This window comes from Nomascus leucogenys, chromosome 21 (genome assembly GCF_006542625.1).
Source record: "Nomascus leucogenys isolate Asia chromosome 21, Asia_NLE_v1, whole genome shotgun sequence".
NCBI lineage: Eukaryota > Metazoa > Chordata > Mammalia > Primates > Hylobatidae > Nomascus > Nomascus leucogenys.
The window spans coordinates 40,264,226-40,282,803 of NC_044401.1; the positions used below are offsets into that span (position 1 = coordinate 40,264,226).

At 34.5% G+C, this 18,578-nt stretch overlaps 1 protein-coding gene across 7 annotated transcripts in view; it reads right to left on the bottom strand.

Annotated features, from left to right (window-relative positions):
• The window catches only part of ROBO2 (roundabout guidance receptor 2), a 1,388,177-nt gene that overhangs the window by 73,036 nt on the left and 1,296,563 nt on the right, over positions 1 to 18,578 (bottom strand). For all 7 annotated transcript variants that reach the window (XM_030802115.1, XM_030802114.1, XM_030802113.1 and 4 more), the window contains 6 exons: positions 15,620 to 15,701; positions 15,027 to 15,189; positions 13,243 to 13,409; positions 9,933 to 10,054; positions 4,531 to 4,762; positions 1,646 to 1,770 (listed from right to left, as the gene is read on the bottom strand). In XM_030802115.1, coding sequence (XP_030657975.1) covers positions 1,646 to 1,770; positions 4,531 to 4,762; positions 9,933 to 10,054; positions 13,243 to 13,409; positions 15,027 to 15,189; positions 15,620 to 15,701 — 891 coding nt within the window. The remainder of the gene's footprint in view (positions 1 to 1,645; positions 1,771 to 4,530; positions 4,763 to 9,932; positions 10,055 to 13,242; positions 13,410 to 15,026; positions 15,190 to 15,619; positions 15,702 to 18,578) is intronic.

An 18,578-nucleotide genomic window follows, 5' to 3' on the forward strand; every position in this document is an offset into this window, starting at 1 on the left:
TTTATTTCAAGTAGGAATCCAATTTTAGGGCCTCTTCTTGGATATAGAAATTGTTCTGATAAAATGTGTTATGAAAAGAAATCCACTGTGTATCCACATTTGTATTCATATAATACAATATTTTAAAACCTACAGGTAGACACATATGTAGGAAAACATATGATTTGTTTTGGAGCAGGTAAGTTCCCAAAATTTTTCAGTAAAAAATAATTCTTGTGAATCATGTGTTTCTTTTCTTGATATATGACATCTGTGTTCTTAGTGAAGGAATATTTAGCTCTTACCTACATATGCGCTTTGAAACCAAAATATGACAAGTCTGTAGAGAGTGAGAACGTTTACAACTTATGGAAAAAAAGTTCATTATGTTGTAAAAAAAAAAGTAACAATATTTAACTACACGGAAATTTAAGATATTTAGTGCCAAATGGTACAAAAATAAATTCCTAACCTCATTAAAACACACACACGCTCAAAATCACACAGAGTAGATAATTTGTTACTCTGTTAAAACAATGTCCTAATGCTTATAAAATCTTAGAATCTATGTAATTATTGTATTGTAAAAGCATTTCTTATGTTTCTTAAGCATGTGTCTTTACAACATGATAGAAATCATTTTAACATAAATCCTTATACATGTAGTCCATTCATTTGCTTTAGCAAGTTGACCTTTAATAAAATTCTATGTAAAAATTAATATTTCCTTAGAAATAAAATTTAATCTGCAAACTTTCAAGTAAAATTACTCAGCTTAATATTAAATACCAACTCTGAATTTTTTAGGTGAAATGGGTGTCTAGTTTTATATTGTTGTATTGTATTAGATGTATAGAATATGCTATTTTCAGAAACTTAGAAATATTTATTAATAGATGATACTAATAGATCATTTATTAATAAATTATAGTTTTGAATTTTACAAAGATTAATGAGGGGTTTTTCATTCACATGTGGTCTAATCACAACACAAACAGAATCTTATTTTGAAAACTTAGACATACTTTCTACATCAAACACCAAATGATGGCAATGCAACAATGACATATGTTTCTAAACAGCCAAATATTCATCAGTTGAAAAATGAGACAATCAACTGTTTTTTCTGTAAGTCAGTATTTTGTAAAATGTGTTGTTTCGGTGGCTTTTTTCAGGTGAAATATTCTACACAACCTCAATGAATAGACAAAAGTAGCATCTAGAGTGAGAGTCGGTGCTGCCACAACCCACTCCACCTCTTTAACCCCCCGAAGCATCTTTTTTTCTGAGAACATGGTTTAAAAACAGCTGCCTTAAAGCCTCTTATGCAGAATTCTAATAACAAAGATAAAACCCATTTTCTAGGCTTCATTACCTACCCTGTGCCCCATCTCTTTAAATCCTTGAGGTTGTAGAATCACACTACACAGAAAACCATTTCACTGGTGTGGTTTAACTGTTCAACTGGGTTTGTGTGATCTGTGACCTTGAACTCAGGTTCTAATACCTGTGCATTTGTTTCATTATCTGTCACACAGAAATATAAATAAAAACTCTGCACTTCAACTGAATGAGAGAATGTTTAGAGATGTTCCTCATTTGTGAGACATTAAGAGTTCTCTGGGAACCTTTACATGAGAGCTGCCCTTCTTCACCCGGGTCCTACCTTGTATTCCTGGATAATTCCATTCTGGTGATCTGGAGGAGGAGGGTCCCAGGAAACACTAATACTTGTGCTATTGTAGCTTCCAACTGTCAGTACAGTGACAGACTGTGGAGGGGCACTTGGGGCTGTAGAGGAAGTAATTAGAAGAAATGCAAACTGTAAGCCTTGGTGCGCGTTCGTGCTACTTCCAGAATGTGAGTATGAAGACAAGATGCAGGCAGCTCTGGCTTCCAGGAGTTCTGAATGCACCCGGTGTTCAACAGTGACAGTTTTTTTGAGAAATACTCTTTAAATACAATATCTAGATTTAGAGCAAATGCAACAGCTTTTGTAATATGCTCTCAATAATAAATTTAGCAGCTAACATTCTAATAAGTGTTTTCTATACACCCCGCACAGAGCTAAGTGTCAGGTTTAATTCTCGCATTAACCTCAGGAGGTAGAAACAACTCTTATCTCGGTTTTACAGATGAGGAAACAGAAGGTTACTGTAAGACACTTAGGAAAGTCAAATAGCAAGTCAGAATTCGAGCCGGTGTGTGCCTGATTTTCGAACTCTACTCTAATAGGCTGTCTTTCTAAAAACAACCACAACTTCTTCTAACCAAAATTATTCTGAGAGGATATATTCCAGTATTTATCACATGCTATTTCTGAACGGTGGCATTATTGACAGCTTTTCTGGTATGCTTTTAGTTTGTGCTTACTAAATAAAAACAGAAACATAACTATAAATGTCATCAACACAGAAAAAACTTCTTTTTCTTCCCATACTAGGAAAAATAATTGACTGCTATAAATTCACCCATAAGTTAAGATTGAAAACTTATTTTATATGGATGGGCAAGGGACTCTGATGATAAAAATGAAAACAGTTCATACTGGGTTAAATGTGAAATGGGAAGATTTTGATTTCCTACAATAATTCTCTGCCTTTATAGCTTCTCCTAAACGAATTACAACCATACTGAGAAAAGGCAAGAGAGAAGCTCTTCCTGATTTTCGCTTCTCTCATTTAATGTGTCTGAGAACTAAGAAATAATAACTTTGTGGAAAAATTCATCTATTCTCAGTGAGTCTCCGAATTAAAACCAAACGTGGGGGTAGTTAAAGTCATAGTATTACATAACATACTTCTTGACAGTTTAAAATATCAAATAATTTGGTGGTATTAATGGCTTTTTATATAGAATCATCAACGCTTGCATAGCTCTACACGGTTTAGTTTTTTGAAACTATCCTAAATATCCTAAAATATATTTTAAAAGCCTGACAGCAGATATCCCATGTTTTGTAAATATGTCATGACATATTTCACCTAGGTATAGCCGTATTTGCATTGAGTTATAGGACACACACAGCAACATGTTAACACAGTACTGCTCTTTTCTATTCCTCTTTGTGACAATATTGCTCCAAAATATGGCACGATGACATAAATCCAACCACGTGTCTATGAGCCTTGCAGTTATTAAGTAAACTGCATTGAAAACCAGGACTTTCAGAATGGGTTTCCCATTCACCTTGCTGCTGGCTCGGCAAGAACACCGTGCCTGCTTCCTGACAGGTCAGTTCTTCCAGGACTCAGCTTCTTTCTACAGATGTGAAAGAACCCAAATCACTGCTCATCATTCCCAGACACAGCCCAGCTGAGTTCCATTTGTTACCACCACATAGCCACAGAAATTGGAGATGAATGTACACCCAACAGGGACAAATGTCGAATCCAGAGGAAAAGTCTAACTGCAGTGAAATTGATTTTGGAAATAGGCTTCAAACAGAGCATTCTGTGTTAAGGTTACCTGCTCCACTCATTCATACTACCAATTTGCAACACAGAGTGAAATTTAATGATGAATAAAGATATGATGATCATGATTATTATTTTTAAACATGTTGGCAAGGAGAAAAGATACTATTATAATTACTGGTAACTTTTCAACATATCCTAAAAATAGATTAATGATGCCTTTTTAAATATGCATTTTTGCCCCTGCCAGTGTACCACACTGCAAAACAATGGGAAGATGACATTTTTGCCATGTTGTGTAAGAAATGTATAATTTAAGAGCTCTTTGGTCAAGCACATAGATGTTAACGTGGGCAACCTATATACATTTTTTTAAGGCTTCTCTTATTTTGTATGAAATATGTTTAGAGAAAGGGCTTTTTACAAGAGTTGTGAGCAGAAAATTAATACAAAAGCAGAATGGAGGGATTTATTTCATTTGGCATCTCCTTTTTTTTTTTAACTTTAATGACAACATTTATTATAAGCCTTTTGTTTAGTGAAAGAGATACTACTAAATGAACTGGTGGAAAGCTTGTGTTCATCACAGACTGACTTTAACATACCTTTAGGTAAGAAAAGGTCCAAAGTAGGGAGAACGAGGGAACTTCACTAAGAGGAAAGCTACTGCAAATACGCAAGTGCCCTTCCTGATTAGAAATCATGGGTTTGACTGGCAGTGCCCACAGGAGAAAGTGGCTAATAAAAGAAAATGTCACACTTAACCATAACAAAAAAAGAGTAGTCACAATGAACAGCCTGTGTTCTCAAATTTCCAGTAGTCTGTCTTTCATGATCCAAATGAACTAAATCTACACAAAATATAGGGGAATATTTAATAATCCAATTCAAGTGAACTTAAAAACATAAGATTTGGTGCAAATGGTTACTTAAGAAAAATTCAAATTACATTAGTGTCCTTTTTTCTGTTTGTCAGATTCTATAGAATTCTCAGAAAAAAAGGAGAAAACAACACTTCCTCAGTTTACTTTTAGGTGATATCTTTCCATTCTTCTAAGAAAGATGATAAATAGGTACTGTAACAGAAATTGGTTTCATCATAAGTTTGATTTATATTAGAAATCTGAATACTGACCTTCTTCAGTAGTACGAACCGTTTTAGATTCACTATCCATTCCTTGGAACTCATTAAAATATGGCCGTACTTTAATTTCATAAGTCACCCCCTTTTTCAGGTTGACTAAGACAGCACTTCGTTCAGTCGGGACTTTGGCATCTAAATTCTGCCATGAAGATGTCGCCTGCAGACCTGAAGTCTGACGATACATCACTCGGTAGCCTTGGATAAACTGGGGTTGGCGATCAACCTGAAAAACATAGTAAAGGGCATTTGAAACTAAAGGAAAGTATTTTAGACATCACGATGAATTTGTCCTCTTTTCATTCATCCCTATTTCTGTCCTCATAACTATCACCTGAGTGATGTCGTGACTTTCTAGCTAACCTCTCTGCTTCTAATAACTTCTATCCGTTTAGAGTTCAGATTGCTCCCAAGATTGTTTCCAAAATGAAGATTGGAAGAACTCTCTCTCCTGTTTAAAATACCTCACAGTATCTAAGATACCAACCTAATTAATTCAGACTCCTTGGATTAGCACAAGGGCTTCTCAAAGGCCAGACCTGCCAACATCTCTAGCTTTATGTCTCCTCTGCTTACCCTTTTTCTGCATCCAACAATTCCCTTCTATGTGGCTTTATATGCAATATGCCCTTTGTCAGGGATTTCCAATCTCATCCTTTGTCTATTCACTAATATCATCACTCATTCAAAACACATGTTTTGGGTTCCTACTCACAGGTGCCAGAAATTCTGCTGCGCTCTGGGGATAAAATGGACAATGAAAATAGAGTCAGCCCCTGCCCTCATGAGCTGAGGTGAGAAGATGGAGTCCAGGTAGAAGGTAGGAGTGGTCTAATAATGACTGAACCATGGTCAACTTAACAATCATAAAAAAAAAAAAAGCATAAACAAATGTTCAACATTTGTTGAAATGTTGAAATTTGTCGGCAGGTTATAAACAAAACGTATTCTTTCATGTATTAACTACTAACATCTCTTCTTTAGTTGCAGTATTGTTTTATTTATTTTTAATTGAGGGCAGCAAATGAATATTAGCTAAAAATATTGGCTTTAGAAAGTTAAAAATGCAGAGCCTCAATAAGAATACAGTGGAACAAAAGGAAATATTGAGAATGTCCAAACAAGAAAACTCCCTAAATTAAGTGAGAGGTGTGTGTGTGTGTGTGTGTGTGTGTGTGTGTGTGTGTGTGTGTGTTTCTATGTATGGCTAATTCCAGTTTCCCAGATAAGTCTCAACAAGTATGAATTCCTTCACCCACCTGAAAGCTTTCTCACCCTCAAAGACTTTCTGAAGTTAGTGCTACACTTGTATGAGGTCAGATAAAAAAAAACTGAGTCCAGGTGTAACATGGAAGCTGGTGATCGGCAAGTCCTTATTCATGCTACCAGTTTATGTTTCTACCATTGGACACATTTTTTGAAAAGCAGGAGTTTTTCTGACACTATGAAATAAGGCAACCAAGAGGCGAAAAGTTAAATTTATGAGAGCCAAAGAGAGATGACTTTCATCAAAACTGTCAGTGTTCAAAAAAACCCCTGCAGTATATGTTAAAACAACATTAAGTTTGCATTTTATAAACTTCTCTGCGTTTGCTTTAAGTGAATTTATATACTGAAAGAAGACATAACTCACAATAATAGCTTGTTAATACTGAAAGAAGCAAGCTGTGTTTTTAAGAAGAACATTAAGCAGCTGTTTCCAGATGAAGGGAGTCTGTAAATCAGGGTAAATTGATTTTATCCATGTTTGGTTTTCATTAATTAAGTGTTTTAGGGACTTTATGAAGCTAATGTTTACTACAAAACATTGTTTTGCACACTTCAGTGTACACTATCGTCAGCCAGTATATTGTATGGGGCTTCTTCATAGTTAAATAGTTTAACTTGATTGTGTGCAGTGGCAATGCATTTTTTTTTTTTTTCAGGAGGAAATTTGTTGTTACAGGTGGAAGCAGAAATGAAAACACTGAACATTTACTTTAAAAAAATAGGTGAGATTTTTACTGGATGTGTGTTCTACCCCACTAAATTTTGGAGCTCATTTTGACAGGTGGTCATTTTCAAGTTAGGCCATATGTTTGTTACGAGTTTTATTAACATTCTGATTATAAGAAAGAGGATTTTCTTTTAGAGTTGATTACAATCAGAGTCTGACCACAGATTCATGGGTTTATATATTTTTTTTAAAATAGTATTTTCTGAAACATGAATAAAAAAAGAGTTGTCTTAAGGAAAAAGTAAAATGATTACGAGAACTTCGGGCTTCCAGCCATAGGTCTCAATTTGAATTAGACGTCAACCTCTTAAACTTTCTGAACCTCAGTTTACTTAATTTGCTCACATAATACCCATATCTCAAGGGCACAGAAACAATCAAATGACTGATATAAGTGAAAGCATTTTGCTGGCTTTAGAGATGCACAATGATAAAATATAATTGTTCAGGAAGCAACAGGCTAAAAAAGAAGAGGGCCTATATGTGGCCCTAAAGTCAGCATTCTACTTAAACTGTTTAAGTGTGATGCTTCATATTTACCTTTTCCATTTACAAAACGAAACAACATAACAACTCAATATAAAGCAAAAATTCAAAGTGAATTTTCTTTGATGGATTTAGCTGCTAAGGGTCTGATCTGGTTTTAGCAGACTTCTGAAATTCTAGTTTGTCGAAGCACTCTTTTCAATCTCTGTGGAATAATGCTTAATGGGCAAAGAGTATGTAATTCTTTTTGTCCTTGAACAAAACAAAGACAAAAAGTAAAGCTAGAATAATCACTTTTCTGTAAGTGACTTATTGCTATTTTTCTTTGTGGAACAGCAGGTTTCTTCTCATTTTTGCCCACACTCATTCTAAAAGCAGCCATTTTAGAAAGCAGCTGTTGCTAACTATTGTTGCTTCAAGTTTACCCTGGTGAGGAGGGGGACAGCCAATGGTCTCTCCAGTAGTTATGTCTTGTGCCTTTGGTCATTAATCCTGCCAACCACTGGGAAACTTCCTCAGCTGGCCCAAAACCTAATCATATGGTGGATTATTTCTCCCTGCAACCCCAACACTTCTGCAAAGCAAATGCTAACATTTTGATAATTTAAATAACACATGCAGTTAGTAAATCAAAAATATTACACCAATAAAAGAGCTACACAAATTATTTGACCACTGGACACACCCCAGTCTGACTTTATTTCACTTAATTTACCTCTTTCAAATGCATACTTATGTCATGTGCAACTACAAAGTCATAGAGAACAATATGGCCGTGATATTAACTGAATTCTTTCTTTTATTAAAAAAAGTGTAAAATGTATGAAAACAACTGATTTGATCATTCAACCAACAGTTATTAAAAGAGTACTTCATAACAGACACTCTGCTCTGAAAAAAACAGAAATGAAAGCAATTGGCTGTAGCCTCACAGAAGTTACAGCCCATGACGGGGATAGATGTGCAAACTAGTAATGATAGCTTCTTGGGGTACAGAGATGAACAGACAATGTCCCCCTCCTGGAAGAACTCCCAGTCTACTGTCATGCAATTTTGATCTAATGCTATTTACTCTTGAAACTCAGTGACTTTAAAGTGATTAACTTCATCAAGATAATGACTTTGATTCTTACCCAAAGAATTCCCACATTTAGATGCAGCTTTTAAAAGAACCCCCCTTATAACTTTCAACAGAACAGAGACTTTTTTCAATTGAGAATGAGGAAAAATACTACTCTGTGAAAAATACAATGTTCCTTTGGCTTTGTTAGTTGTGTATCTACTCAAGGGTACTGAAAGATAGAAAAGGCATGGCAGATAATACCCCCTACTGTGCCACTGTAAAAATGATAATGTAATTGTGTTCCCTTCATGGGAACAGAAGAATAGAAACCAATATATGCAGAAAATAGAATAAATCTATGCAAAATTATGTCAAAACTGGAATAAGAAAGTGTAATCCTAAATAATCATAATTACTCGTAAAACATTATAAACTTAGTCTTATTTTTAAAATATATGTAACCCAATTTTGTACTCATAAATCAATAATTTGACTGATTATGTAGTTTGCTTTAAGGAGTAACAATATGGAACAATAACAAAAAAAGCCTGAATAGCTAAGGCAATCCTAAGCGAAAAAGAAGGAAGAAGGAGGCTTCATGCCACTCAACTTTAAACTACATAACAAGGCTACAGTAACCAAACTGGGAGAAAATGTTTGCAAATTACATATCCGATAAGGCATTTGTATCTAGACTATATAAACACTTATAAGTCTATAATAAGAAGACAAACAAAATAGAGTAGATAAACACTTGCAAGTCTATAAGAAGACAAACTCTTTGTCCAAAAATGGACAAAGAGTTTCAATAGACATTTCTCTAAAAAAAAGTTCAATTAGGACATGAGAAGATGAATATGATTAGTCATTAAAGAAATGCAAATCAAAACCACAATTATATACTACTACATACCCACCAGAATGGGTATAATCCAAATGGCAGATAATAATAAGTGTTGGCAAGGATGTGAGGAAAAAAATGGCAAGGATTTGAGAGAATCTGGGACACTGAAACATTGCTAGTGAGAATAGAAAATGCTATAGCCACTTTGGAAAGCATTTCGGCAGTTCATCAAAATATTAAATGGAGAATTACCAATATTACTGAACAATTTGTAGGTTTATACCAAGATAAATGAAAACATGTGTCCACCCAAAGACTTGTACTCAAATGTTCATGGCACCATTATTCATAATAGACAAAACTGGAAACAATTCGAGCATTCATCAATTGATGAAGGAATAAACAGAATGTGAAGTATCCATAAAATAGAATACTATTTGATAACAACAAGAAACAAAGTCTGATACACGCTACGACATGGATGAACCTCAAAAGCATTATGCAGAGTGAAAGAAGCTAGACACAAAAGACCATATATTGCGTACTCATATGAAAGGTCCTGCATAGGCAAATCTACAAAAACATAGAGTAGATTCGTGTTACACAGGGCTACGATAGGGGAAATGAGAGAATCACTGTTAACAGGCACAGGATTTCATTTGGGGATGATGAAATTTTCTAAAATTAGATTTTGGTGATAATTTTAAAACTCTAAATACACTAAAAATCATGAAGTTGTTCACTTTATGGTATGTTAATTATATCGCAAGAAAGCTGTTAGAAAATTCAGAAGACAGAATATGCCATGTTTATATAATAATCAATCTATTCTTACTATGTTTATTCTAGTAACTTTTTAATTTGTTGATTTTCTTTACTGTCATTGATTACACCTTGATTTTAAATGGTGAGAATTTTTATTATCACTTTTTGTTCATTTGCATTTTCCATGTTTTGCTTTCCCTAAGGAGAAGAGATTACTATTAATACTGCCTTTGAAAACTTACCGTCCATGTGACCTGAACAGTGGTGGGAGTCAGTACAACTGGATTATGAAGACGGACAAGGACATCTCCTAGTTCTTTCTGCACTTGCCTGTGGTCCACTCCTTGTGCTGGTGGGCTGATATCTGCAGTTAGATAAGATAATCATTCCCAATTTTTAAAAATTCTTATTAAAATTACAATTTATTTTATGTAAATCAACATCATGTCTTTAGAACTAATTACAGGGAAACAAAACTAAAACTCTTTTGTGACAAAAAGAATTTAAGCCCATATATAAAAATATACCACTGTGGTAGGACATAATGAGAGATGATATTGATCTTTACTAAAAATATATTAATAAAAGAGTATTTATAATCCCTCATCCGCATTCAAATGCAGACACACATGTTGTATAAGATCACTTATTTTCTTACTAAAGGATAAAGTATGTGCTGTAAGACTTCTCTACAGAAGTCTAGAAAGATCTCTAGAAAGATCAGCTTTGTACAGATGTTGGTGCATGGAATGATTTTCTGGATTTGTAAATTGGAATATATCTAAAGACTGATGAAAGGGACCTGTTAATCCCTTGTTCCAGTTTGCAGGTTGTGTTTTCTCCTTGACCTACTTCAGTCTGGGAGCATGGATGGAGAAGTAATGGTGGACTAGGAAAGTGAATTCTGTCATTAAAGGTAAATAGAGTTGGGGGAAGAGGGGAAACAGCTCCTCAAATTTGCAAAGATACTTTTGACAGAAATAGTTGTCATACTGATAACATGTTCTAAAGTAATACATTTTGAGCAGTACTCTAATACCTGACACGAGGTCATGCAGCCATTTTTAGGAATAGTGGTGGGGAGAAGGGAAGAAAGAAAGGTGATTTTTAAAATATTATACCCTCAGTCACATATTGTTATGCCACCTTATTCATCAGTCTCCCAAGAACTATTCTATTTCTCTATACGATGGTTTATATTCTCGGTCCATTAAGAAAAAAGGATAAAGTATAGGCTGTGTCCATTAAGAAAAAATGATAAATTATAGGCAGCTGAGTCCATCAAATTGATATTAAACTTGAATTTTACACATATTCAGATTAACTTTTTAAACTGGTACACAATGTTGTTGAATTTTCTCCAACTACTGTATTTAAGAAAGGAAGTCCAATTTAAAGTTATTTATTTTCTTAATCCTGTTTTTTCTTATTATCTCAGGCTACAATGCATGAGCACTCTCGCAAAAGTATTTTTAAGAAAATTTCTCAGCTATTACTTAAATGGGGAGCACTAACTTAAATTAGGTCATAAATAATTGAGAATAATACTTAGGTAATGTTTTTCCAGTTCTACTTTTTTTTTTCATTTTTAACATAAACAGTAAAATGAAGTTTTACTTAATTTGGAAAAAAGTCCCTTTATGTGAATAACATTAATCTATGCCTATATATGTATGTTCTGTTTGGATGTTGATAATGCAAGTATTTGTACTTTTAATGAAATAAAAGATTTCTAGATTCTCTATTTTTTAATACCTTTGAAAAATAAGAGTTCACAGTGCAAAGTGTTCTTTGAAAAAGACGAAGTGCTTTGCAGATTGCAAAGCTGCTGAAAGTGTGGTATCCAAAAATAATCCTGACTTTCAGACACAACACATGGGTTTTCCTATTAAGTATTTGTTAAGAGCACAGAAGTCTTTCACTCTATATATTCTTTCCATTGGAACAAACCAGACCACAAACAACTTCTCATTAATCTTTCTTGACCTTTTCACTGAGAGTTATTTTATGAGTCAAGATTTAGTGACTAGCATAGTTATCGAATGATCGAAAAGGTCTGCCAGATACAATCACACCAAATACCTTTCCATTCTGATCTCTCTCTACCTTCATTGGCTACACACAAAAACTATTTCTATGCACAAAGGTATAAATGATCACGGTACTACAATTTCTTGACTTAAAATTGTACACATCTTCCATTTTAAGCTCAATAATAAAATTTACACACTTAATTCAAACACAGTAAAAAGCAATCGGATTTAAGGAAGGTAAAATACAACTAGGTTCAAATTTCAGATTTTCAAATTCCTTGTTGTGCTTTTTCTTTCTCAAGAGACAGGTTCTTTACCTACAAGCCCTTTATCATCATGGAAAATTAATCACATTACTGCTCAGAGAACAATAGCAAAATGGCATTCCCTCCTCCCTTGACTGTCATCATGTCAGCAACGTTACAAAGTCACGTGGTGACTTTATTTCACTCGATTTCTTTCAGGTGCCCTTCTCCGTTATAATAGCATGCTAGGTACTATCACTGAACTACATTGTAATTATAATAATATTTTATGGCTGTATGGTGCTTTTCATTGCATAAAAATACTACTTTGAATTATATCTTGTTCAAAGTCTTTTACAAATAAGAAATAATTAACCCTTTCTGAAGAGCCCTGTGGGAAGTAGGTTATAACAAATAATAAAATTACCGTTTCTATTTTATTAATTTCTTTTACCTACTTGTCAGAAGGGAAACTAATGTAGCATTGTATATTAAACCTCAGACTCCAGTGACTTCTCAGTTTGAAGAGACAGGCAATAAGGATAAAATTATGAAATCTTCCATTTTGAAATTATATGTTAATATTCTGTGTGTATTTTACATTATAGTCAAAAGAACTGAGTTCTTTAGAAAGAAAACTTGATTTCCTGCTTTCTGTAATAAATTGCTCCTTTAAACATCTGATTTAACGAAATTCATTGTAGCAGTGGTTGTAAAACTTATACATCAGCATCACAAGGAGGGTTTGTTAAAACAAACACTGGGCCCCAACCTCAGAGCGTTTGAATTTGAGCCTGAAAATGTGTGTTTCTAACAGTTGTAGGCTATGCAGATGCTGCTTACCCAGGAACCATATTGTGAGAACCACTGCACTATAAAAACAGAATTCCGAAACAATAGGACATAATTTTTATACCTCTATTTGGGTATTTGTTCATTAAAGACCACTTTTCTGTTTGTGTAATTAATTTTAAAGAAGGAGAAATATTTTCCTCCCTTTGAAATATAGTGAAGCTCTAATTTAATGAATTCATTCTACATAGAGGTACCCAATTATTTTGTTTATTTTTTGCTGAATAAACTCGAAAACTCCAGAAAGAGAACACATCTCACCAAGGTAAACAGCAAGCTACCTTCTCCTTCCCTGGATAAAGCCTAGTGAGCCATCATACAAAGCAATGCAAGCACATTTATATTTCCTCATCAATCCCCTTGTTCTTAAATATCTGATGTTTCCGCCTAGAACCTGTCTTGTTGACAGCTATTGAAAGTACCTTGTGTGCGCACAGGATCTGACATGGGACTTGGGTCACTGAGACCTTGGGGGTTGATGGCTCTGACCATGAATAAGTAGATTGTATTGGGCCGCAGTCCTCTTACAGTATAGAGGGTGGTCTTTACGTGGTTTGCCACGGTCTGCCAGCTGTTGCTCACTGATTGGCTGAAACACGAACAGAAATTTCATTTAAAGAACAGTCATTTGAAGATTGGAAATGGAGTTGGGTATCAATGACAAAGGTTAATGGCTGAAAATTAAACACACACACACACAACACTTGAAGTGTTCAGCCCAATAAATGAAACATTTGGATGATTTCAATTTATTCAACAACAAAGCCGAGCCCACCTAACGAAAGTGCCATGCACAACAAAATTAAACTCAGCCCAGGAGATGTGACAGCCCTTTGCTAATGCACAGCAGCCCACTAAATGAATACCTGTAAAAGGAACAGAGGCCAAGATCACAACATCAAGTTTATACAATAAGTATGGTCCTCGTAAATGTATATATATATATACCTTGAAAAGAATTAACCTGCAGAAAGAATAAATGGACTACAGAGTAAATTATGCCAATACATTTTCCTGTTACAAGGTGTGTTTTCTTTTGCATCAATTCCACATGCAATATTATAATAGAGCCTTCTAAAACTACATATCTGTAAAAGAAGAGAGGAAGCAGGTAATGAATATTTTCCCTTGGTTACATTTTTCATAAAATCGTACATTACACAGTATTGTGATTTCTCATCTCAGAATGGTGAAATCTCTCTGAATTTGTGTGTGAGGACCCATTTATAGCCAGCCACAGATGGATGCCATTTTAGAACAGTTTGTCTAAGGTAAAATGCCACTTTTGCTCAGAAGAAGGGGAAAATGTAATTTTCAGGGTGGTCAGTTTATTTTTTCTGATATCCTTAACTGTCCACGCATAAGAATTATGGAAACGTAGTATTTTGAAATTTGAAAATTAAGTACCTAGCATTACCTTAAATAATGATTACAGAAGCCTTATAAGAAAGTGATCATTTATCCTAATGTTTAAAAAAAACAGTGGTTATCCATTAAAATTTATACTGCCACATAGAAGCACATTTGAAAGGGAATGTGAAAGCATATTTTACCATTTGTGTAAGCATTTTATCAAATTCTCATAATTTTATACTGATATTTGCTAATTTACATCTAAATCTTTAAATTGGCAACAATTATTTCAGATAACACGTGGAAACATCTTTTCCATTAAGCAACTAGAAGCACATGGAATAAATTTATTAATTATTGTTGTTAATTTTCTCTCAGGCGTATCTAATATATGTATGTAATATATGGTATAAAAACACTGGGATTATTTTAAGTTCTGCCCTAATTATTAGGAATATAAATGCCAGAGTCCCCTGCTTGTATAAATGTGGCATAACTTTAAAAAGTGCCTGTGCCTATGCCTAATTAAATTATTTTCTACCCAGTTCAGATGCCTAAATTCTCACCTTAAATCCCTACAATGGTCTGGGTAAAGAATGGAGCTAAGTGATTATGTTATGGACTGGATCCCCATAGACCTAGGCATGAATAATGCATATTTAAATCTTATAATTAAGTTGTAAACTAAAAAAAATTAACTCTGTTCTTGAATAAAGTCAGAAAGAAGAGATCAATTCTTAAAATGCATTCACTGGACATGTCTTTAATAAAACAGCAAGATAGTTCAGGTGACATTTTGGAATAAAGGAGCTAAAGCAAAAACCCAATGGAGAAAGAAGGAATTGTCCCATACCTGAAAGCCTCAATGATATATGCACTTGCTGGAAGGGTTCCAGGGGTACCTGGTTGCCAGGACAAGGTGACACTGTTCTTAGTAACATCAGTGACCTGCGGTTTGGATGGTGGCCCTGGCAGGTCATTTAAATCATAATTTTTACTGATTGTTGCTCCAGATTCTATAGAGGACAGACAGAAAAAACTTCATTCCTGATTGCATAAGTTGACAATACTGCCTAAAAGAAGGAAGCAGTCTACTAAAAGACTTGACCTAGACAGTGAGAAATTCATCTCCATGAATCAGAAGTATGTACGTGAATATTTGCTTCTTCTACATGTTAATAAAAGTAAGCTGTGCTTTTACACAGGATCATTAGAATTCCTTACACTTCAGAGGAAATAAAATAACAAGGTTATCAAGGACAAGTGTATTAAATTCCACAAATGTAACGGTATGTGCAAATTCATGCATGAATTAAAAAATGGCATTGAATGTAAAGACTTAAATTTACATTCAGTGAATCAAACACTTTGATCTCCCCTTATTATTTGATATTGAGCTATCACTAAAAGGGGCTCAAGATTTCTCCTAATTCACAAAGTCCTCACCTGTCACATCCAGCACTGCACTCCAGGAAGTCTCTCCACTTGAACTTGTAGCCACACAAGTATAAGTGCCAGTGTCAGAAATCTAGTGTGCATAGAAGGGAGACAATTAAATTGTTTCAGTCAATTTGTAGAATAATTACTCAACGACAGCCAGGCAATGTTTAATTTCTTAAAATTAGATGAATCATTTTGTTGTCTAAATTATGCATTAGAGTCAATCATATGTATACATAAAATATTGAAATAAACGCATATAATGTTACTCATAACATTGATCCAAAGGGCTTTTAAAATAATATTTATGCACTTCAATGTTAATTTGTCTGATAAAAAAATTGCCCCTCTCTTTTTCTTCCTCCGTGATAATACTCTTACCTCTTTAACTCCATTTTATGGTGGGGCTCTACTATATCTAAGTTGTTTATGAACGACTCAGAACAGAACTCATTCAGAATCTCACAAAACTCAAGAGAAGCAGTAATGCCAAACTGTTCTGTCTCAAATAAACTATGTTTCAATGAATAAAACGTACCCAAGTAAATAAGCAATAAGACGATAAGGGATCACACTTTCTTTCTTTTGAAAGACATGGAAAAAAGTGAAGAAGAAAAATAACTTTTTTTTTCCCCCGAGACAGAGTTTTGCTCTTGTTGCCCAGGCTGAAGTGCAATGGCTCGATCTCAGCTCACTGCAACCTCTGCCTCCTAGGTTCAAGCAATTCTCCTGCCTCAGACTCCCGAGTAGCTGGGATTACAGGCATGTGCCACTACGCCTGACTAACATTGTATTTTTAGTAGAGACAGGGTTTCTCCATGTTGGTCAGGCTGGTCTCGAACTCCTGACCTCAGGTGATCCGCCTGCCTCAGCCTCCCAAAGTGCTGGGATTACAGGTGTGAGCCCCCGTACCCGGCCAGAAAAAGAAATGTTTTGAAGGTAAATTTCTTCATTTAAAAACTTCAATATTCACTTATATGTAAATTGCAGTAGTGGAACAATGAATAAAGTATCATTAAAAAAAAAGTGGCTATGGAGTGACCGCAATTTCAAGCTGAAACAGAACATAAAAATATCATAATTCATAACTTTTTTTATCACAATTAAAATTTGCCATTTCATCGATCACTTAAAATGGTTCTGCTATTCACAGAAGAGTGGCAAAAGACTTTCAGAAAAAGTTGATAATATACTCAAGAGTTCTCTTTTACAAATGCAAAACGCAGAAGATTCTATGATGATATTTTGAATAAAGCCCCAAGATCAATAAAAGAGGCAACTCCAAAATTCTGTGTGATCAAGCCTTATGGCTGGCTTATACTGCAAACAACATTCATTCTCGTCAATTTAGGGGTAAAGGAAAAGTCACACTGGGAAGAGAAACTGATGACCAAACAAAGTCAGACAAGGCAGAAGATGTAGAATTAATATTCTGTGATGAACATGAGTCTAATTGTTGATGAAATATAGTCGCTCATGGAATATTATATCTGCTGGGTTCAGACTGTAAGTGTGTTGATGAGTCAAGCCTTCTCGATTGATTCTCAGGTAAATCATTAGCGCCTGGATGTTACTGCCATTTCACTATCTTAATTGATTTTAAATGCCATTATGTATTTTAACTTAAGTTTCAAATTGCTCTGGCATGACATTCTTTGCCATATTATCTCTGTACAATTGTCTTCTATTACACAGAGGGATGATGGGGATAGCCGTTGTAGAAAGAGCCATTCTTTCAAATGTGGCTGTGCACACATTATAGTCATTAGAAATCTTTGCATTTAAGAAGCATCACTCACAAACTAAATATAATGAGCCGAGGTTGGATTTTAATGGGATGTTCATTTGAATATGGTCTGTGAAAGAGTAAAAGAATTTGCATTTTATTATAGCTGTTGAACTAAAATGTAGCACTTGTTATTACTTGCAAATGCTAAAAGAAAAGTATGTAGGTAATGCTTCTTAACTGCATCTCCTTGTCATTGTGTGGAGATACAAGTATGACATTAGCTGTGGTAGGTATGTTTTAATGAGTGCTGGAATATTCTACTTCTCAAAAGATAAAGATTCAGCTACCAATTAGCTGGCCTAGAAGAACACAGTATTCATCACATTATTTTTTTCATTTGCATTAAGTACTGAAAAGAAAATAGTGAGACACAAAGGAATACAGCCTACAGAAACTCTCTTGACTGTATGAGTGAACTACTGGAAAGCCCACTTTTGTCTCCCTTTAAGAACAGTCATGTTATAGGGAAAGAACAACGTTTTTATTTTTGGGTTCCTCATAAACCTACATATTGTTGCTAAACTCACTCTTGGTATTATCATCATCACCACATTTTATTCCTTTAATTTTGTTCCTTTAATTTTAAATAATGTCTTTTCTGGTCAGGCGTGCTTCTCATCTTTTCCACCCTTGTCCTTTTACCCTTAATAAGTTGCTTTAAAATGAGATTAATGTGCAGGCAAATTCCATCATCTCCTTTTCTCCTTGTGCACTTGGCTGCAGACAAGCCCTCAGGAGCTGGCATCTCAGAGAGACTACTCAGAAGCCTGTCAGAGGGCTCAAAGTTTGTTTGACATCATCAAGCACCCACCTTTAATTGCTTCTTTCAAACACTACTAGAAATCTTGACTACTCAAGCATACCCTTTAATTCAGTGATACAGTGAAAATGCATTAACCCCTATGGCCCAAGTCTGCCTTTAGCCCAGAAATAGAGGTTAAAGTGTTTACACAAAGAGAGTTGGCATTAATTTTTTAATAACTTCCATTTTGTTCAAAGAAGGTTAACAACTAATTTACAATCAATAAAAAGGCAGGCTCAAAATATCTGTATTAATTTACTTTTTTAAACTCAACTTGGCAGCATTTTTTCTACTTAAAGCAATAATTAATGCCTGTATCTCAAAAATTAAAGATAAATATTATACATATAAAGTAAAAACTTATGTGTGCATGT